At 50.8% G+C, this 21,946-nt stretch overlaps 1 protein-coding gene across 1 annotated transcript in view; it reads left to right on the top strand.

Moving 5' to 3' along the window:
* LOC134048158 (hydrocephalus-inducing protein homolog) overlaps positions 1-21,946 on the top strand; it is a 74,987-nt gene that overhangs the window by 21,125 nt on the left and 31,916 nt on the right. The window contains exons 13-27 of the mRNA XM_062499758.1: positions 1,867-1,934; positions 4,696-4,790; positions 5,869-5,969; positions 7,210-7,345; positions 7,794-7,958; positions 8,833-8,985; positions 11,503-11,741; positions 12,849-13,107; positions 13,311-13,369; positions 13,781-13,874; positions 15,225-15,368; positions 15,858-16,174; positions 17,728-17,923; positions 19,217-19,426; positions 20,294-20,422. Coding sequence (XP_062355742.1) covers positions 1,867-1,934; positions 4,696-4,790; positions 5,869-5,969; positions 7,210-7,345; positions 7,794-7,958; positions 8,833-8,985; positions 11,503-11,741; positions 12,849-13,107; positions 13,311-13,369; positions 13,781-13,874; positions 15,225-15,368; positions 15,858-16,174; positions 17,728-17,923; positions 19,217-19,426; positions 20,294-20,422 — 2,365 coding nt within the window. The remainder of the gene's footprint in view (positions 1-1,866; positions 1,935-4,695; positions 4,791-5,868; positions 5,970-7,209; positions 7,346-7,793; positions 7,959-8,832; positions 8,986-11,502; positions 11,742-12,848; positions 13,108-13,310; positions 13,370-13,780; positions 13,875-15,224; positions 15,369-15,857; positions 16,175-17,727; positions 17,924-19,216; positions 19,427-20,293; positions 20,423-21,946) is intronic.

The raw sequence follows: 21,946 nt of genomic DNA, 5'->3' as shown, positions 1-21,946 counted from the left end.
CCGAGCTCAGTCCTCAGGACCACAGCAGCATGAGGGCTTGTCCCTGCTAGCCCGAGCCATGTGCTGGAAGGATGATGTAGTGTAAGCAGGAAAGCTGATGCTGGCTGCACTGGAGCTTTGGAGCTGGGCTGTTGCTGTTGGGAGGCCCTGGATCAAGGCAGCAAAGAAACAAAAACAATCTGCAGTCCATTATACCAATGAGATAAGGGAGATGGATAAAAAAGGACAAGCAAGTGATCACTTAGCAAGAGAAAAGTAGTGAGTAGATCTTCTCATAGTAGAGAAACAATTATGCTGGCTTTGTCTTTGGATGAAAAGTACTGCTTTTTTATTTTGGAAATTAAGAGGGAGCCTTCCACCATCAAATGACTGATTCTCCTCTGTCCCTGCCCCAAACTGGTCACAGGATGTTATTGCATAAGCAGCTTTCTCCTTGAGCAAGGGCAGGTGTGCCCTGTTGAGGTGTGTAGAGCAGAGCCAGTGGCAGTCCCGTGAACACAACAGAAGGCACAGTTCACTGGTCCTGGATTTTTAACCAAAGGCCAAGTGGGCATTGATTGGCATCAGCCATGAAATAAACTCGTGAGTGTTGTGCAGCTTCAAGTGCTGATTTCAGTGGATGTTGGGGCCTGTCTGCTGAGTTCAAGCACAGCTGAGGTGGTGTGGTAGATTCAGGACATCCACGTCCTGAACGGATGAAGTGCAGTAGCTGTTGGCTGTGCCAGCTGGTGCACTTGTGACAAGCTGATCCTTTCCTGAAGCGATGCACTTCACTGGGCTCCTCTGAGAACGAGCTGTGCTTTTTGGAGCCCCGAGCACACTTGCTAAAAACAAATAGTTGCTGACAAAACAGGCGAAGGGCAGGTCTTTGTATGGAAATCCGAGGAAAGTTTTATTGGGTCTTGAAGGTAGTCCAGGGACAAAGACAAAACTGGGTTGAGAGCAAAGGGTTAACTATGGGACGAAAGAGGCGCGTCCTGAGGATCAAGCTCCTATAGGGACAGGGAAAAGCAGTGCAGAGGAGGGGCAGCCAACCAGGGGAACCAACAGGGTAACAGGGCTGGAGCAATATGGGCATATCAGGAGCAATAGCGATCAGGAGAAGGGAGAACATTCTAGGAGGAATAGCAATGAGGTGAACAGGGGCTGGACAGGGGTGGAACAACTCTACAAGCCAAGAGAACTTCAGACATCACCATGTGCCTGCAAAGGCCAATGGGAGGGAGGTACTTCTCACCCCAGCCTGGAGGGGTGTTTCTCCCTGCCTGCTCCTGCCCCTCCAGAGCTGAAGCGGCACAGCCCCAGTGGCTGGCTCCTGAGCCTCCGTGCTTTCCTCTAGGATTCATCTGTTGACTGGGTAGAATTGTTGCTGCTGTTTCCAGAGAATTCTTGAGGCTCCCTTGACTCCATGTCTCAAAACTCTGTTAATGATTGTGTGGGTTAAAACCTGCTGAGAAAGTTCCTGCATGGGAACACCAGTTACAGCTAAGAAGCAGCCAAGCAGGGAACCTGTGGCTGGAAAGGCTGGTTACAGAAGTTTGTGGGGACACCTTTATGTCCGTCATCTTACAGATGGGGAAACTGAGGCACAGAGCCATGTCTGGGTGTGTGTTCAGGGTCCTTCATGGGACCACCAGCAACTTGGGGGCTTTTCCTACCTGCCCTGTGCCCAAAGCCCCATCCGTGGCTGTGGCTGCTAGCCACTTGGGCTTTAGCTGCCTCCTGTCCACATGACACTGTGCTGAGCACATGGTGGTGTGTTGATCCGAAACCCACAGTGCACCCGACTAGGTTTTCTGCCCCCAAGCCACTACAGCCAGACACTTTGCAATTGCCTTTAACCAAGCCATTTCCTCCTCATCGCAGGGGAAATGTCTGTGAACTGACTGTATACTTCAACGTCGATGAGCTCAACTTCGGTGACGTTTCCTTTGGTGAGTGTTCCCTGGGCTTAGACACAGCATGAGGGATCTGTGCATTCCAAAGTGGAACGCTTGAACGTGAAGGCATCCGTCACTCATGTTCTACCACTGCAGCAGCCTCTTCAGGGTGTGAACTCCAGGGCTGCTGGTGCCTCAGGTAGCATTTTGCCATTGTGAGATCAAATAGTACCAGGGAATAGAAAGGCAGTATTTTCTGATGGCTCTGTCCTGGTTTAAAAGACAGATGTCTGCCAAGAAAGGAGGAAGTCTTGCTGAATGGGAAGATGACCCCCTCCCTCCAAATTATTGTACCTGTGGAATTCCAGGGGTTCCAGGCAAAACTATGGGAAAAGGAATGACAGTTCTTTACTAGAATATAGCAGAATAGCACAAACAACAAGGCAGTAGCAGAAGTTTCCAACCAGCCAAGTACTGTTTTTCCCCTTTGGTGTAGTTACGATCACAGGCAGGAGGAACTGTGGGATCTGGCAGGGCAGTGATCCCCTCCCAGCTGGCAGGGAAGGAAGGAAGGGAAGAAGGAAGGAATTGTGCAAACTCACGGGCAGCAGGGGATCTCGGCAGTGCCAAACAGCAGCAGGCAGAAGCAGGGAAGGCAGGCGAGTTTGATGATGGTGCTGAGCTGCAGCCTAGTGAAGTGCTGGGGACAAGCACTCAACCTCCCACAGCACCACACGGCCGAGCTTCCCCATCCCCGAGTGGAAGGAAGGAAAGGTCCACTCCCTGCAAAACCTCAGGTCCCACTTCAAAACCGCCCATGGCATCATGCCACAACTCACAAAAAACCCTGAACAGAAAGACCCACCCCCCCACAGCCAAAACCCCCCAAACCCCTATCCCCCTTCCCAGACCAAGGGGAAAATTCACTACAAAGCCTAAACCCATAACAATGAAGTACATGAACTTTTTAAGAAAACTAATTGCCTTTCCTGAGCTGCTGCTTCCCCACACTTCATCACCTCTGAGGCACTTGTTAAGTTGCCTTTTGAATCAATGAAGCAAGAAAGGCAACAGGTAGATCTATGGTTCTGTAATAGCAGATTCATCCTGCTTAATCCAATTTCATTCCTGAGGTCTCTTCAGCTGAAGGCAGCTATTATAGTTTTGCTTCTTTTTAACTGTTGATTGCTGTCTGCATGTGGTGACCTCAGTCTCATTGGAGGTTTTGAAATCTGTGTTTGTCCTTCTTGTGGCCTCTCTTGTCTCCCTGCTGGAGTCACTGCTGGAGCTGGCACTGATCACTGTTGATGTGCACAGAGAAGCCCTGGGCTGTGCCCGCAGTTGTTTTTCCCCCCCATCTGTGTTCAAATGACTCTTGGTGAGCAGGCCTGGAGAGAAGTCTCCTCCCCACCGAGCTGGCCAGGCAAGCCAGACGTCCACTGCAGAGCAGGTTGTGGCTGGTGTCCGGGCTCTGCAGGACATCCTCACCGTAGCAGCGTGCACTAGAGGGTGAAGTGCCGCTACCTTCCTGAAAAGTGCCTTTAGTAGAAGGCGGTCAGGCAGGCACACAAACACACACTAAGTCCACACGGCCGCAAGGAGCAGAAAGGAGCCCACGGAGAAAAGACGAGAGGGATCTTCTGTATGGAGTTCTGATGGAGGTTTATTGTAGCCACACACCAAAGGGGTCCAGGAGCAGAAGAGCCAGAACAAAGGAGGGTCGAGGCTTAAGTACAAGGCAAGAGGGGGCAGAGTAGAACACGAGGTTCCAAGGGGCTGAGAGCACAGGGGCGATACAAAGGTGGGGCAAAGGGCAACAACCAACAAAGAAATGGGGGTGGAACACTGTGGAAAATTTGGGCCAATGGGTAAAGAAGGAAAGGAGAACTTTGCAGAACTGGGGAGGACATTAGGGATGACATAACTGGGGTACATTAACATAGAGGAGCAAAGAACTGTGGGGAGAATCCCTTTTTGTCACCCTGGGTTAAATGCCCTTTAGACGTCTCCTTGTCTTTCCTTCCAGGGCATGGAGATTGGTATCTCCCTGGCAGGCCCCTGGGTCTCCACGCCACACCATGTGTGGCTGTATCTCTGGCTTTCCAGCAGGGAAAGCAAATCTCAGAGCTAAAGCGGGGTAAACACTTGCAGGCAGCAATCACAGGGAGCAGCACGGGTGTGATGTCCGGGTTTTTTGGGTGAGGTGGGACATGTTATTAATTGCTAATCTCAAAGCAAGGCTCGGGTTTGCCTCCAGCTGAGTGGGCTCTGAGCTGTCACGTGCTCAGTGTGTTTGGCCCAAACCAAGAGATGCCTTAAGGATCCTGCAGAGAGAAACTGCATTAGGGTGCTTTGCATCATATTCCAGTTCCTGATTCCATCCTCGCTTTCTTTGATGTAGCTTCTCTCAATGACAACTCACTGTTTATGTACCTTGAACATGGTGGGAGTTTTGGCAGATTATCAGGGAATTCGACAGCTTGGATTTTCAGAGTAAATGCTTGGTGTGGGTGCACACTCATCAGTGGGAAATAACTGGTGCTGGTTTGGGGCAGGTGAGGGAGCTCCTCCCCATCAGAAGGAGAGAAGCTTGCAATACTCAGCAGGGCTCAGAGTGGGCGTTTTCAAGGCTACAGTCTGGAATCAGCGTCAAAGAGAACTAAATGACAATTAATTTCTCATGCAGCTTCTCGGTGAGCTGTAGTTCAGACAATAAAGAGCTGAACTCCAATCACACTTTCATCCTACCAGGATATTCACAGCAGTAGTCATGATATAATTGGTGCCTAAATGGAATTTTGTGTCCTTTTCCTAGGCTTTCCCTACACCATGACCTGTCGCCTCACTAATGCCTTCCCAGTGTCCCAGAGGTTTAAGCTCCGCATGTCTGACGATGGCACTCAGCCTGCTGTTAGTAGCTTTGATCAAATACAAAAGCAGAGTGACCCATCCTGGAGGCAGGGAATTCATTTTTATGTGGAGCCAAGGGAGTTTACAATGAATCCCAGCCAAGGGACCATTGCTCCCCAGGGACACCAGGATATCAAGGTATGGGGGGAGTCCAGCTGAAGCTTCACTGCTGTGTGGGAGGGCTTTAGCTCTGCTGCCAACTTTGAGCATTGTGTGGGTGAGATCTGCACTGGCGTGAGGCCTCTGTTAGCTGGGTTAATCTGGACGCTCCTGAAGGAGCACTGTTTTGTTTCCAAAATCATACACCGAGATCACATACCAGATGGTCAAGTACTGAACCATTCTTGTGTTCTTGAGAGTGATTTCTTTGATTGCAAATGGGCAGAGGAAGGATGAGGAGAGAGGGCAGCTGTTAGAGAGATGTCATTGTATGAAGCAGTTTGCTTTTCTGCTTGGTCTCATTTCTCCTCTCCTGGGAAGCAAAATGATTCGTGTTTATGGCAGGGATCACCAGTGGAAGACAAAAAACTCTGCAGCTATGAACTGCCCAGCACCTGCTGAGCCACACTTTGCCCTCAACTTCCTGCTGTAAATCTGATTCTGTGCAAGTCAGCAGATTTCCTCTGCATTTATGTCATTGTAGTCAGATGAAAAATTGGCCCCTTAATTTGAATACAGTGGTGTGTAGAGCTTTTGTCTAATGTTTTAATTTATTTGACCTATACCCTGATAGCAAGGTGTGTTTAACACATCTGGTATTGCCAGGAGGCTTTGGTGACTTTCAGAGACTGTGCTCCACACATGGAGCAGCAGAAGAATTAAGGCAAAATCCACCCTTTCCTTAGCATGAAACAAGAACTGGAGGATATCACACGTGGGTAACGAGCTTTTGTAAGGAGGAATTTACTGCCCTCTCCTCTCCTCTCCTCTCCTCTCCTCTCCTCTCCTCTCCTCTCCTCTCCTCTCCTCTCCTCTCCTCTCCTCTCCTCTCCTCTCCTCTCCTCTCCTCTCCTCTCCTCTCCTCTCCTCTCCTCTCCTCTCTTCTCCTCTCCTCTCCTCTCCTCTCCTCTCCCACCAGGTGACCCTGTGTTCCAACACCGTGATGGATTTCTGCCGGAGAATGCTGGTGGACCTGGAGGGTATTGGCAATGGAGTGGCATCAGTGACCATCATGGCCAGGTACCAGCACTTCCCTGGCCTCCCCCAGCACGCTGCCTTGACCTGGATTTTCTGGCTGGAGCTGCCAAGGAGACGTGTTGTTTAATGACCTCATGTTCTGCCCAGCCGGATGAGAGAACAGCAGTGCTTGGAAAGCAGCCTGTGCTGAAAAGCACCCCTGCTCACAGCCCAGCATGGTCCTGGGCCTTTTTCTAAAGGGACCAGGAATGATGCGATTTATTGGCCTGGTTTTTGGTGCCTGAAGTGGAAGAAATTTCCCGGGGGACTCCTCTGCTCCTTCCTGCAAGAGGTTGTGCTGGGTTGTAACCAACCTGCACTGGTTTGGGACACACCAAGCAGCTTGCTGAGAGTCAGGGCCTGCTTCTGTTAATGAGGGCACGTGACCGTGGGGAAGTGGCTCACAGCAAGAGTGGTGAGGGCAGGATCTTACAAGGGGGAAACAGCCCTTGAAGTGACAGGCCAGCTCTTGTTTTTCTCCTTGCCTCTGCTTCCCATTTTGAGCGTTAATGTTCTCAGACTAAAACCAAAAGTTGTTCTTGCTGCAGCAGCATTCCATCCTGCTATGCTGCCACAGGCGTCAGTTTAATGACAAGAGACATGCAGTTCCCTGGTGCTGTTCCCTCTCCCAGGTAGAGCCATCCAGTCAGTGCCTGGGCTGCATTTTTTTTAAGCACGTGCAACTGGAAACAGGCATAGACCTGTGGACTGAAGGACTGAGGGAGATGTAGGAACTGGGAAGGGGTGATCACCCACTCTGCAGGACAGGTGGTGTCTCATGCCCTCCAAGGTTAGGGCAAATTGTTGAGTTCTCAGGCAGGGCAACAGTGCCAAGGGAGAGAAGGGAATCATTTTTATTGAGACACTAGAGTCGTGTGTTCCTTGAGCCTTGGTGAGCACTGCTCCTTGTTGGGAAGGCTCCCCCAGAGCTCATGGATCACTGGAACTGTTACAGGAGTCCTTGTAAGCCTTCTTGGGTAAAGGAGGGGCTGAGGCAGCTGTGAGACAGCTGTGCTCTGCTTGGGGCACTTGGCAGTCTCTGGGTGCTGCCTCTCAGGATTTGCCCCTCCTTGACAGGACATGTTTGAGTGGGAAGACATTGAAGGCAATTTATCAGTGTCGGGCTGTTAAACGTCTATTTGACAGTGACAAACGTGTTATGCTCCATTTCACAATCTTCGAGGGTAAACGTTCCCCATCCTCTCAGTATCTCTGATTCCCCTGGGGTCATCTCATTGCCCAGATGTCTCGTTCCTGAGCTGCGAGTGTACCCTCACGTCCTGCTGTACGACGAGTGCCGCCTCAAGGTGCCCTACGAGAGGAAGTTCCTCGTTGTGAATAACACCGACCTTCCTGGCTGCTACGGGCTTATTCCCCAGGTTTGGTATCACATCCACCTCCTTCTTGCAAATATTACTGAGGAGATTACTACAGGGGAAAAGGGTTTGGGTAGGTCCATGCTGGTTTCTATTCAGTCTTAAAGAGTTGCTGAGAACAGGATCCTACCTGAATGTAAACTTTAGGATGCAGTGTAATCTCCTGAGGAAACAGTTTATGTTTTAGTCTTCAGGGTCTTTTCTTGTGGGGCACCTTAGAGGGCTGTGAAAAGCTGCTGCACCCACAGACACCCATGCCTGTGTTGGCAGCCTCCTTGCAGGACCACCCTGAGGATGCTAAGCCTACAATTCTTGCATCTTGCTTCTGCCTTTTATCTTTGCCCTGGGGATTTTTAAAAATGTGTGTAAGTTGGCATTGTGGTGAATGTTAAGGAGTTTGACATTTCTTGAGAGGTCCCTCCTAAATTGCATTTGATTCTGTCCCTTCTAGAAACGCAAGGAGGACACTCCTGTGTTCTACTCCAGCCCCAAACCCTGTGGGATTGTCCAGCCTCACAGCATTGCAGAGATTCCAGTTACAATCGAAGTCCAAACATTGGGCAAGCATCGCACCAGTGTTCTTATCAGCGTGTTTGGGGATGAGAGAAACCCACGGGTGAGTGCAAGGGGAGATGTGTGCCTTTGTGCAACTTGTCCTGGCAGGCTGCAAAGCGTACGGGGATTCTTCTGGGGAAACCAGGCACAGGCTGCTTTGGAGGACAGGAGAGATTGGTGGCATAAACAGCTCATGCCTTATAGGTGGTAATCTCAGTGTCTGACACAGAAAGTGGCACATCTAAGCTGGAATCGAGGATAATTCTAGTTAATTAACCTTTCAAATGCTAGTAACTTTGGAAACATCTGTTATAAAATGTCTTGTCATCTCTCTGAGCACAAAAGAAGATGTCAGAAGACTTCTGGGAACCTTGAGCTTTCTCTGAAAGAAAGGAAATGTGACATTTGAAGAGTTGTTGCAAGGATTTCAACTTCCATTAAAACCTATGCAAATGAGGATGCCAAATTCCCTGGATGGCACCAATCATCTGAACCTGGGCCACTGTGGCCCTGCACAGAAATCAGTCACCAGGAAGGACTGGCAGTGCAGGCTGTGCCAGTGAACCTGAAGTTGGACAAAACAGTTGTTTCAACTCTCAGGCTGCTTACCTTTTAAGCTGAGTCTCTCCCCACCACAATAACTAGTTGTTCAACTGTCTGCCTGGTCTTAACCTGACATTTCTTCCAAAGCTTTACCCTTGGGGCCAATAATTTGTACTTCGAAAGTTTGTCTTTACCTTGATCCTTTTGAATTTGGAGGTGAATGTGTAACTTTGTTTTCTTTTCCAAAAGCCCAGCATTTCAACTGGACAGTGCTAGCTGTCCCTAAAGAAAGTAACATAGGCAGTGTTGAGCTGCTTAAACTTTTCTAGGTTTCCCTGTTGAGGTTTGTTTTGGTTTTTCAAAAAATCTTTCTTGCTTGCTTCCTGGAACAGAGACAAGAATTACAGAGCACTGGACAGCTGGCAGACATCTACCCGAGTCCAAGGCTGATAGAATTTGGCATGATCCCAGCACTACAGCCTAATTCACAAACTTTTACCCTCTTCAACAAACGTCTTGTCCCTACAGACTTCAGGGCAGAGATAGTAAGTATCTGTGGGGCTGTTTTCCAGGGAAATTGACTGGTCAGTAGCAGCCATTACTTGGTTTGTAGATGCAAGCTAGATTGCCCTGTGTGAGAGGAGGCAAGATACTCCAATATTCCATCTGAGCGAGGCAAGAGAAACCTGGTTCTGGAGGTTTTAGCTGGGGCACCCCTCAGTGAAATCAGGGGCAGAGATGCTGGAGCACAAATTAGTCTGGGTTGTGTTGACAAGTTCTCCCTTAATTTTACGGAAGGCCTTTAGCTGGGTGTGTCACAGTTTTGGAGCTCTGAGATCAAGAGAAACCTGTGGTCCTTTGCTCCCCGGAGCGCATGGATCGCCGTAATGGTTTCCCTACATTTCCCTAGGGGTTCCATCTATCCATTTGCTTTGTGCCAAACTGCTGTTAATAGAGGAGGGCAGGCTACAAGGTCTGTCCTCAGACTGCTTGCGGGGAGGCAATTTTCACAGCTCCTGTGGGTCGAGCCAGTTGGGCTGTCCACACAAAGACATGTCTGGGGGTTGTGCACCCCCACATCCTATGGTCTCTGTGCCTGACACGGTGCCAGAGCTGCTCAGCCAGCTCCCGAGCCCATGCCCAGAGTGGCTGCTCCCCGACCAACGCTGGGCTGGGTAGCAGGAGGGCAGGGCTTGCTCTCTACAGCACACAGATACGTGGAAGCGTGGAGGACAGAGGCAAAGAGAAGACAGGGATCTTCCCTGTGGAACCCAAGTCAGCCCATTCCAAGGAAGGCCCAGGCACAATAGACACAGACACTGAGTGTGCAGGAACTTTTATACAGGGGAGGTTCTAGGGGAGGGTACAATCCTCAAGCAATAGGGGGAAGATTGGGGAGGAGCACAAGGCAGGGTTTACAATGCTTTAACCAATGAGGAAACACAGGGAGAGGGAGCAATTCAAACAAACCCATGGAGCTTCAAAGCTTAGGGGATTGCCCAAGGGGATTTCCAAAGCAGGGGCTTGGCACAAGGAGGGATTGACAGCTTGGCAGGGGGAAGGGCAAAGAACATTCCACAGCAAGGGGCAGGTACAATGTGGGATTGACAATTCAGGAGGAGGAGGGACAGAGAACATTCTGTAACAAAGGGGAGGTCTTAGGGAAGATTGACAACTGGGTAGGAGGGTACAACTTGGACTAGACCAGCAATAGAGGGGGGAACAGGGGCAAACCATTAAAGAAAAAACACACCGCAACATGTGCCGCTGAAGAGCATCTTTGGGGACCAGCTGCAGAGAAAGGCAGCTCCTCAATATGTGGAGGTTGCATTGGGCAGAAGGAGCTGGGGCTACTCCCCAGGCAGGGGGAGCAGGGCTGGTGCAGCCAGTGGAGGGCTTGTAGGCTGGGGCTGGGACTGGGGGGATGACTGATGGAGGGGGTGATCTGTGAGGGGGTTGAGATTTGTTCTTCTTCACGTTGGGTGTGTTGAACTTGTGGAGCTGGTTAAAACCTGATACTACGGACTTGTTTGAGTCTGTGGATAAAGCATCAGGCTGTGTGGGAGAGTCCAGGCTCAGCCTCCTGCGCCAAGGAGGAGGGCCGTGAACTTTCCTCTTGCTGCTTTTCCAGCTGTTTGGGGATAACCTTAAAGTGAGGGATTTTTCCAGGACAGCTTTCTCTAGCTCCACAATGAAATTCTGCTTTCAGCCTGTGCAGGGAGCAATGCACCTTGGCTGGGTGGGCCTGGCGTGTCAAGGATGGGTTTCACAAGCTCGTACCAGGGCCGGACCTGCAGAGCTGTGTCCATGCAGCTGTGCTGCTGCAAGGCCTTTCCTCCCTGCCTGGGGCAGCTTCCCACTCTCTTGCCCAATCCATGAAGTCCATGAGAAAGCAGATGAAGAGAAGAGTGGTGGGAAGAGTGGGCCATGTCCACACGGCGCATGTTATCCAGTTTCCTTTTTGCTTCCTGCTTTTCTGCCCTGCTGTAACCATTCAGAGGTGACTTTTCCAAAGCAGAGGGCACTGGGGCGCCTCTCTACAGCTGATGATCAGTGGGAAGTGAGGGCTTCAGTCCTTCAGGGGATGTTGAGAAGCACTGATGGCCCCTTGGGAAAGAACAGTTTGGTGTTGGGGTTTTGCTGAACTGGTTTTACAGAGTTATTCTTCAGGCTCTCAGCAGTATCCCCCAGCTCTGTGGTTTCTGGAGTGGGATTTGAACAGTCCTGGCTTCCTCTGGCCTCGAGCCTTTGTAAGAAGCCACAAGAGACAAAGCAGCTTTCCTTGGCACATAGTGCAGAGAAAGACTGGGGAAGGAACACTCTCCTGTGGAGGAGTGTCCCGTCGGTCGGGAAAACTGGGTTCATTAGGAGAGTCTGTTAAAGGAGGGGGAAATACAGGTTGTATAAGCTCTGCTGTTTCCTGGTACTATAGCTTAAATTTAGGGAAATTAAGCCTTTATGATTTTTTATCCTCCCCTCTTTAGTCTTTCCTTTTCTTATATCCCCCAAAACACCAGGGTGTGTCATTTCCATCCTAAATGCGTAATATGCTTTTCTTACAGGCCTGCAAAGCCCACTGCTATGTCATCGAACCCAAAGAAGGAGTGATCCCTGCTACGGGTGAGGTTCCTGTGACCATCACAGCAACCTTGGATGACACTGGGATTTTTGCTGACACTATTCAGCTTTTCACTGGCAACAGCCTTTGGACCACCTTCATGGTGCTGGCTGTGGGCACCGGCACCACAATTGTCATGGACAAACCATTCGTCCCAGAGCTCAGCTTGGGACACCAGTTCAGGTAGGAGATCTCTCCACTGCCACCTCTCCTCCTGTCTCAACAAGGAGCAGTTTTGCTGTAGTTCTTCAGAAAAGATCTTCTTCAGTTTACAAAGCCCTGACACCTTCCCCAAAGGCAGAGACTCCTTTAGAAACATGGGATGGCCAGTTGAATGTTGTTAGATACCCTCAAAAGCCACTGAAAGGGAAACCAGTTGCTAAATGGCCAGTGAATTGTCTTTAGTTCTCATACATTGTCCTGACTTGACCAAGTAATGCTCTCACAGGCTCCCCAGAACAAAAGGTTCTGAAATGGTGCCCGGATGAGGCCGTCCCTCCGTGTGGCTGAGGGACCAAGGGAAGATGGCATCACAGCCTTCCCTTCCAAAATGGTGCCTCTCAGGCAAGCAGGGGCCCTGGGAACAAAGAGACAGGAGGGTGATAACGCCCAGCCGGAGGGCAGGAGCCCTCAGAGCAGTTCCAGAGGCAGATGGAAACTTGCTGGTTTGTGTGGGGTCCACAGCACCGCTGCTGCCGCTTCCTCGTGCTGTTCGTGGGCTCTGCTGCTGCCCTGCTCTGCCCAGGACCTCGCTTGGTTTTTCGCTGCCAGCAGAGTTTGCAAAGTTCACTTTAAAACAGCTTCTAATTGCGAAATGGATACCACTGCAAAAGTTTCTACAAATGGCTACCAGTGCAACCCAAAGGTGCTATGAACCTGGAGGAGAGTCCCTGCTGCCCTGGTTTCCGGTCCTGGAGCAGGCAGATCATTTTTACCAGCTTGCTGGGATCATTCAGAAAGTGTCTCTGAGCTGGCTTTTAAAAATGCCTGCAATGGTACCCCCCCCCACAAAAGGTCCCCAAGTGCAGGATCTCAAAGATTCAGTAACGGTTTGGGGCCTAGATTAATACAAGATACAGTCACAGTATGAATCACCCCAGAACAAGCATTTTGGAGGAAAAACCAGGGCCTGAAGGGCACCTTATCAGACACTGTTTCTGATCCACATTAAGAGTTGGAAATGCAGACAGTCTCCAAGCTATTAACACCTCAGACTGCTCACTGGGAGCACTCTGTTGACCAAGGAAATAGCTACTCCCATACTGTTTTCCATCCTGGCCTCTATTCTAGGCTCGTTCCCTGTATTTGTCAGTTCAAAGTAACAAACAGGGGCCACCATTTCCATCGGCTCTTCTGGAGTGTGGAATGTCACAGCCCCCCTAAGAAGAAGGGCCAGAGCATCCCAGCCCTCAGTAGCCCCCTGGCCGAAGATGATTGCCAGAGCCCCAAAGGCACCAGCCCCGTGTTTGGGCTGGAGCCACTGTCGATGGAGCTGCAGCCGGGCGAGTCTGTGGACATGGTGCTGCGAGGCTTCTCCCCCATCGAGCAGGTGAGGTCCCCACCAAGGGCTGAGCCTGGGGAGCCATCAGATGCCCTCCCCGGGGCTTGTTCCACATTCCTTGACACTCGCCTGGGGAGATGAGCAGGGGCCTTCAAGAAACTGGTTTAAGGCCACACGTTCCTGTGGCAGCACCAGTTGCTTTCCTTGCTGGCCACCGTCAGACCAGCTAAGGCTTTCTTGTGATTCCACAGCTACAAAAACCCAGGGCTGATCCCAAAGTAGGGGCGGATGGAAATGTTGCTCTTTTGAGGCAAACAGTGTTGCCTGCTTAGTCAGCAAAGAAGGGCAGAGAGATCATTTAGCCTAGGAGCCCAAAAAGAAAGTGAATTTAAAAAGTGCCAAGCGCTTTATCTGGGGTAAAATTAGAGTAAAACATAAGCCGTGTAAAGGGAGGGATTATCTCCCAGGTGCCTTTTGTGGTTTTTGGGTGCACTGTTAGGGACAATTGAGTGGAGAATAAAGAAGCTGCCTCACAGGAAGAAAAAGGCACAGTGGCCATAACTCTAAGGCAACAATAGGGCCTGTGGTGGGTGGTGGGTGCTGAGCCAGGGCAGGGCATTGTCTGGATGCTCTGCCACCACCCAGCAGTGACAAGAGACCCTTGCATGCAGGAGGTGCAGGATTATGTGATGTGTGAAGCTGTCACTGGGACAGCCAGCAGGACAGAGAAGATAATAGAAACAACCATTACCTGCAAGTTTATTGATCCCTCCATAGAAATATCAGCCAGACAATTCTCTTTCTGGGTGGAGAAGGTAAGTTTCTAGACTGCATCCTGACATTTAACAGCATGGCTAAGGGGGCTGTGTGCTTGTGTTAAAGCTCCTCTTTACCCTTCCTGAGGCACTTTGTGAAGTGAGTGAAGATGCTTTTGGAGATGAGAGTGGTATTTAACTTCCCCAGTGTAAAGCTGCAGTTACAGCTGCAGTTACAGCTGCACTGCCAGGGGGGGATCGTGGGCACTTCCAGAGAAATGCCAGTCTCTGCTCACTGTAAAGGGAGGTTTTTCAGGATCCTCCAAGGCACAGGGATGTCTGTACCCCGATGCTGTCGGGAAGCTGGGAAAAATGGAGATTCCTGTGAATTCCTCAGGCTGACAAGGAAAAACCCATCATCTCCTGTGTCTCTTTGCCTTCTCTGCTGTTGGCATGGATGCTTTATGATATAGCTATATGGTATAGCTCTGTGCATTTCCCTGAGCCTCACCTGCTTCAAAGGACCCCCAGACATCCTGCAGCTGCAGTGATGATAACACTGAGGCAGAGCAGGTGTCCTTTAGTCTCTGGATCCCAACTCCAGTATTATCTTTTCCTCTCCTACCAGTTGTCTGAAAAAGAGAGGATGTTTCTTTCTTTGGTGTCTGTAGTTTCAGGCCTCTCTTCCAATTCCTAGGCTTCCACTGAAGTACAGAATCCCTGGAACAGGCAGTTCAGGTGTAACTAGAAGCTTTTCAGCTCTCCCTGATTCTGCCTGGCTTCTGCTTGATGCCACACACACAAACTGATTCATTGCATGCCATGGCACAGCACCTGCCTGATATCAGTACATGCAGAACTAGTTTCCCAAACCCTCTGGTTTCTGCAAACCGTGCAGGAAGCCCATCACAATGGATAGAGAGGAAGGAGGAGCCTAGGCTGCTCATAGCTTTGAGACCAGACACTGTGTCCCTGTAGCAGGGGCTGCAGGACACATGTTGCAGATGAACTGCTTTGATGAGGCTGCTAGAGCCATTAAGGTTGTAAGAAATGTCTGTATGTGAGTGATGACCATCTACTGCTGTTCTGCCCAACAGAGAGACAAAACTGGAGACAAATGGTCTGGATTGACTTTTGTGATTTAGATCTTGTTTAAGCAATTGCCTCCTCTCAGGGGGCTATTCCCTCATCCATGTGTGGGAGTGTTTCCCTGTCCCCCAGGGAATGCTGTGGTTCTAAACATGAAAAGCATCTGCTTTAAAGACAAATGTCCTGGAAGGGTAGAAACAAATAGAAAGGGTAAATAGGGATGTATGCACTTCTGGGGCTGAAAATTGTGAGATGCAGCAGAAGCAGAAGGAGGTCTGTGGCTAGCTGAGGCTTCTTTTTCCTTGTCTCCCGTTTCCATAGAAACCCAGTGATGATGTCCTGACTCTGCAGTACAAGCCTTTGGCTTTAAAGAACACCTGCTTGCTGCCACTCGACCTTATGCTGGACTTGGAGCAGCCGTTTCTGCTCTGCGATGCGGACCAGCAGCCCCTCCCGGATGGCCAGGTGAGCAGCCCTGGACTCCTCCAGTGGGGTCTGAAGAGGAGGGATGTGGTGGTGCCTTTCTGTTGGGAGAGCCTTGAGTCAAGAAGTTTATTCTGTAGTGTCAGCAGTGGATTGGCCTGAGCTGCATCAGCAGAGCTGCTGAAGGAATCAAAATCTTATCTGAATTGAGAAGGTCCATCCTGGCTTTAAGGCACAAGGAGAAGGAGCAGGCAACTAGGTCTGGGCCAGCCATGCAGTAAAGGTGTCTCCTGGAAAGCATCCCAGCTCTCCAGCAGCCACCCCCTTGTCTTGCTGCTGAGCACAGAAACATGGGCCTGAGGGAATCCTGGACTAGACTGCTGTGGCTGCAGTCACACCCTTGCTGTAAAGAAATGCACGATGAACCAAGAAGCCCATGCTGGGAATCACATTTCAAGCATTTACTGTTTCAGCTGTGAGACCTTGGGACGTCATCACACGGGTGATTAATTACTGTTCATCTCCTTGCAGCCTGTGACAGTGGATGTAGGACAGACCTGTCATCTCTACATTGCATTTGACCCATCTTATAAACTGGATTTTCATAGCTGGAAGGAAGAGAAGGTTCTGAAGATAAACATGGTCAATGGCCATCCTTATGTGGAGTGCATCACCCTTCGAGGAGAAGTCCACTTCCCCAATCTCCAAATCCAGCCCAGCACCCTGGAGTTTGGCTGCATCCTGGCTGGCACTGCAGAAGGGCGTTCTCTGGAGATAACCAACTGCAGCCCACTGCCTGTCCAGTATCACTGGTCATTCCATTCAGACGGCCAGGTGAACAGGCTGAGGTATGTGCACCTTTGCTCTCTCCTTGAAGCTCTTCTTCCTGGCGTCCCCTTTCTACCTTGCAAAGAACAAAGCTGTTTGCCTAGGATCTGACAGACTGCTTCTGATTTTTCCTTGTGCAAGTAGCACTTACCAGCCGTGGTCAATCTGGATGCTCAGGGAATTGGTTTTCCACCTATTTTGTGCTTCCCAGGGCAAACCCCTAATGGTTTCCCTTGGGAAGGAAAGCTAAAGCTGGGCTGAAAGCTGCTTTCTCAGACCTCCGTGGCCTGAGGCAATGTCCACCTTGATGAAGGGCCCCTAGTCCCAGCTCCCACAGTGCTTCTGGGAGGCCCTTTTGACCCCTCTGCTTTGGGATGGGTTCTCTTTGCAGGAGCTCCTCTCTGCTCCTTATCTTCCTCCCTTGCATTGTGCTGGAGGATGCCCAGAAAGTCCCAACACCAGAGAAAGAGCTACTTAGAGCCTGGGCTGATGCTGAACATCTTGTTACCTTCCCTTTCCTTCTTTTCTGAGACAACTCCTTTAGTGCCAGGTCGATTTCTTTCACAGGGCTCCGCTTTCAGTGGACACCTTGGATTCTTCACTCCCTTTTTTTGTGACACTTGTTACTAATTTTGACTTTTCACCACTGCAACATGTCCCTTATGGGGACTGTACTGCTTAACAGCAGGACTTATTCATCATATCATCTCCTATCCCTTCCTCCCAGAGAGTTTCCACTTTAGAGTGAAAAATATCATTGTCCGGGCACCATCGTCCTGGGAAGTTGCCTCAAACCATTTATTTAAACTAAAGACAGTAGAAAAAATGATGAGGGATCTCTTGGGGTCATGATGAGAGAGCCCCTCATCCAGAAATAAAACCCAGCTTTAGATAACAAGCTACAAAGCTAAAGACAGGGCTTCTTTGGGGAGCAGGTCATTATAGGCACTGAATGCCGGTCTGGGAATGGAACATCCAGGTTGTGTTTGACTGTGTGGGGAGCACTTGCAGCTCGGCAGGGTGACAGGCAGGCATGGCTCAACTGTGTCTCTGACGTGGCATTAGAAACACAAGCAGAGTTACCCTGAGCACCTGCTTCAATTTAAAATGGGGAATGTGACCTGAGTCACCTGGGAGTGTTGGAAAATATCATCCAACCCCCCCAAGAGTGTCAGAGAAACATCCCTGATAAATACCTGGTAGAGCTGCAGAGTTTCTGGCATTGGGCACTGGGGGGGCTGTGCTGGCTCATCACTGGCCAGGTGTGCCCCTTGGTGCCTCAGATCTCACCTTCTTGGCTTGCCTTCTCTGTCTTTTCCTCTCCCACTGTGCTTTTTGCATCCCCACAAGGTGTTAATCCCCATCCTCTGGAGTTCCTCAATGCGAGCAGTTGCAGCTGCCTGCACCACTGCTATCAGTATCATCCCTGGGCTGTCTTTAGAACAGAGCTGCTCCAGCCTGGATTGAGAAGGGCTGGATCAAAGCCTTTCTCAGTTCAACGCACCAGCACCCACCCAGCAGCTGCATCCTGACCAGGAGCTATTCGTGCAGGTGTCCCTTCCTCCCATGGCAGGTCCCTGTTCATAGTTACATTATTTTCCAGGCATGAGCATTACCCACCTAAGTTCAAACCCCAACCACCAAAGGAGAAGAGAACCTGCTTGGATTACTCGGCACCTCAAAGGAGACGCTTCAAGATTAGAAATGGGGAGGACTCAGGCACAGCCCTCAGAGAATCGTGGGATCCTGCCCAGTCTTCAGGAGCAGAGGTAGATTTTCTTGTACACCTACTGCTTGTGTTGCCTCCCCAGCTTACCACCACCAAGTCATGCTCCTGCTGTCCTCCCTTTTTGCTGCCCTACTGTCCTGTGCCCCAAGACTGGGCTGGGCAGCAGGGCCAGTGGCTGGACATGGGGTGTGTGGGAGGGAGAAATAGGAGTTTTCTTTGGAGAAGCCTGCTGAGATCCTACAGACCTGTGCGGAGTGTGGGACTTTGTGGCCATGTTTTCTTCACAAAGGTAAGATGAGGCTTTTATCTGCATTATGATGGTAAGACCTCCAGCTTCCTTCCCAGAGCAAGCTGTGATGAGTGCTGATCTCCATGTACCCTCTTCCCAACCCAGCCAGACCACCTGTTTCCAGGTCTCTGCTTTTACCCGAGAGCTGGTATTGCAGTGGTGGCCCTGAAGCTGTCTTATAAACTGAGACTTTGCAAAGTGGCTGTCTCTTCCTCCTAGCATAGAAAATGGCTTGTTTTTCAGGTGCTGCCATATACTTGTGAAAAGTATTACATCCCACTAGGCTTGGGGGGGGGATTCAGGTTATCCACGGACGTACTGCACACTCCCCTCAAAGTGGAGAATGTAGGAGGGAATCTGTCTCACTTCCACATTTTCAGTGTGGCAAGCAGAGCTGTAGCTCCCAGTCCCGTTGGCAGCCCTCAGCATTGCCCACAGAGGGGCCTCACATCCCTCTAGACCTATCACAAAGCACTGCTGAAGCAACTGGTTGTTGGAGAGGCCGTGCAGGACATGTCATAGGGCTGCCCAAGGACACTGTGCAGCACCTATGGAGGGCATTGTTCCCCCTGGAGCTCATCAGGTGGTCCATAGGACATTTTTGCAGGACCTTTTGCTGTAGCACCTTGAGAATGCAGCATATAAATCAGAGAGTGAGGGGAAAAGCCTCAGGAGTCAGAGGAGCTGAGCTGGAGTCCTTCACTGAGATCCCCGAGCTCCAAGAGCTCTCACTCTGAGTCTCCTCCTTTTCTAAAAGCAGTAAGAAATGCTTTTTAAAGGCAAGATGTGCATCAGAGAGAATTTCTACTGCCAGGAGACATCCCAGTTCACTTGAATGTACAATTAATGCATTGATCTGTGAGTATGGGAAAAGATCTTCCCTGTGGTCTCTCCACTGGTCAGTGGCATGGACACAGGATGAGATCAGGATGATTCTGGCTGTGCTTGAGGAATAGGCACCTCCAGCTACAGCTGCAGTTTGCTCCAAGGTGCTCTTCTGCATCCATTTCCACACTGAACATCTCAATCGTTCCTGTCCTCCAGGTTTTCAGTGTCCTGCCGCAGTCGGGTGTGCTGCAGCCAGGAGAGAGACAGAAGGTTTCCTTCAAGTTCTTTGGCCACTTCAACACCATCGCCAGTGTCACGGCGCTGTGCCACGTGGAGGGAGGCCCCACCTACGAGGTGGAGCTGACTGGGGAGGCCTCATGCATCAGCTACGCCCTGAGCCTCCAGGAGATCAACTGCGGCTTTCAGGTACCACACGTGTGCCCTGGCACAGCTCCTTGCCTTTGAACCACGGCCGATGGGTTCCTGCCCACCTCAGTCCAGGGCTCCTCCCCCTTCCCAGCCCCTTTGTTGGCTCTGGGGCTTGGAATTGCAACCTTTGAGGGACACATCTGGCATCCAAGCTGGTTTGAAATGGCCATCTCTAACCCTCTCCAAAAGGCTGGGAATGCCTCTTTTTCAGGGTACCTGACACTGCTTCCTGGGGCAGGCAGGGCCCCAGGGGGGATGCTCGGAGGGGCATGTCTTGAGACATCCCTTTGCTGATCCACTCCTAAAGCCTGATCTCCCAAGGACATGCTCTTGTCTAAAGGTCTTGCTTAATCCACACAATAATCAAGGGAACAAGTTGGGCTTCCAGTTGCTCTAGTTGGAGAGACTGTCCCAGAATAACTCCCACATTCACTGTTTTTCAGTTGAAAGCCCACAGATATTTCCAGCTGCTGGCCCTGTCTGTTTTGCCCTGTGTGACTCCCTTGTTGCATGTATGTTGCTTGCCAATACTTGCATACAGGTGCCTTTTCTTCTGGGATGCCTCAGTGCTGTTTCTGTTTCTCCTGGCTGTTGGTGAACCCTCACAGTGCAGAGGGCCTGGGTCCCCTGGTTCCTTTATTACTGGCCCTCACATGGTTGTTTACCACACCTCTGTGTGCTACCAGAGCTTCCTGGTCCTGCAGGTGCCCTGTGCCTGGGGGTTCCTTCGGTTCCCAAGTGCCTTTATCTCCTCCGTGGTCCCTGCTCCCATTATGTGTCTGCTGTCAGCCCCAGGAGAGAGGAAGGAGATTCCCAGCAGCAGGCCTGGGTCTGTAACTTCCCACTCCTATGCCTTCTCTCCAGATATTTAATGAAATTTGTCACAGCACAGTCACCCTGGCGAACACTGGCAACACTGAATTCAACTGGGTGCTAAATCCTAGCACTGCAGAGCAACATCTGCCTGGCGTGTTTCTGGTCATCCCCCCCACTGTAAGTACCACAAGTGACTGACCCCAGCCCTGTGTCTGGTGGCCCAGGAGAGTGTTAAAGGGAAAAAGAAGAGGGGGAAGGGGGAAAAAAATCAGAGAGGAAAATCCCAAACCCAGCTGTTAGAGAGAGAGGGCTGTAAGTAATTTCTGCTGTTTCTGCTGGGGACAGAGAAGCAAGTGCTCTCCTGACAGACTCCCTCATGGCCTTGGCTGGTGGGTGGCTCTGCTGTCACAGGGCACACACCAGTGGGAGGAGGTACAAGTCTGTTGGTCTCCTGAAGTGATGCACTTCACTGGGTTCCTCTGAGAACGAGCTGTGCTTTTGGAGCCCGGAGCACACTTGCTAAAAACAAAAAGTTGCTGACAAAACAGGCAAAGGGCAGGTCTTTCTATGGAAATCCGAGGGAAGGTTTATTGGGTCTTGAAGGGAATCCAGGGACAAAGACAAAACTGGGTTGAGGGCACAGGGTTAAATATGGGACAAAAGAGGCCAGTCTGAGGATCAAGGTCCAACAGGGACAGGGAAAAGCAGTGCAGAGGAGGGGCAGCCAACCAGGGGAACCAATAGGGTAACAGGGATGGAGCAATAGGGCAAACTATAGCCAAGGGGCATCAAGGAAAGGAAGAACGTTCCAGAAAGGGTACATCCAAGGTGAACAGGGGTGGAACAACTGTACAAACCAATAGAACTCAAGATATTAACATGTGCCTGCAAAGGCCTCTGGGAGGGAGGCACTTCTCACCCCAGCCTGGAGGGGCGTTTCTCCTTGCCTGCTTCTGCCTCTCCAGAGCTGAAGTGGTACAGTGCCAGTAGCAGGCTGGTTGCCCTTCACAGTTATTGTCTTGTGCTGCTGTAAGGGGAATAGAGAACAATTCTACTTGCTAGATTTCTCAGATGAAAACATAGTGAGAACAAAGCAAGTATTACATCAGAAAACTGTTTCTTGATGAAGAAAGGGTGTTGTCCCAACCAGAAGGGGATAAAACAGCGGAGAGAGAAAGTGAGAAACGCAAAGTAACAGTTGGCAGGCACAGAGCGGTGCTGCTGTAACCCTGGGGCGCTCTGTCCGTGTGCCGCTCGGCAGATGGAGCTGTGTGCGGCCAGCCGCCCCGAGCGGGCACGCCTGCCGCAGTGCTGGCCACCACCCGCAGCCGGCAGCAGGCGCGGCTGGCCCGCGGGCAAACAGCCGAGCACCAGGGTGCCGCGGTGAGCGGGGAGTGGCTCTGCCGGGAGCCGGACCCTCCAGCTGTTCCCAGCCCAACAAAAAGCCAAAAACGGCAGGGAAAAACTGGCAGCGTTGACTGCTTTCATATGGGAAGATTCCTCCCGTAATTCAGCCCTTTTAGGAAGACTATTGGTCAGACAGGCAAAATTCTCCTGGGCTTTGGAGTCTGCTCGCAGCCCCCCAGAGGTGGAGCCTGCATGCATTTTCTCTTCGCAACTTCCTTTCCACGTGGGGGGTGTTAAGGGTCCCGGCACATGTACAGCCCCCATAGTAATTTTTCACCCCGTATCAGAAAGTGG

Source organism: Cinclus cinclus, chromosome 11, assembly GCF_963662255.1.
Source record: "Cinclus cinclus chromosome 11, bCinCin1.1, whole genome shotgun sequence".
NCBI lineage: Eukaryota > Metazoa > Chordata > Aves > Passeriformes > Cinclidae > Cinclus > Cinclus cinclus.
The sequence above is the reverse complement of the archived record's forward strand: the minus strand, read 5'-3'. Positions and strand labels throughout refer to the sequence as shown.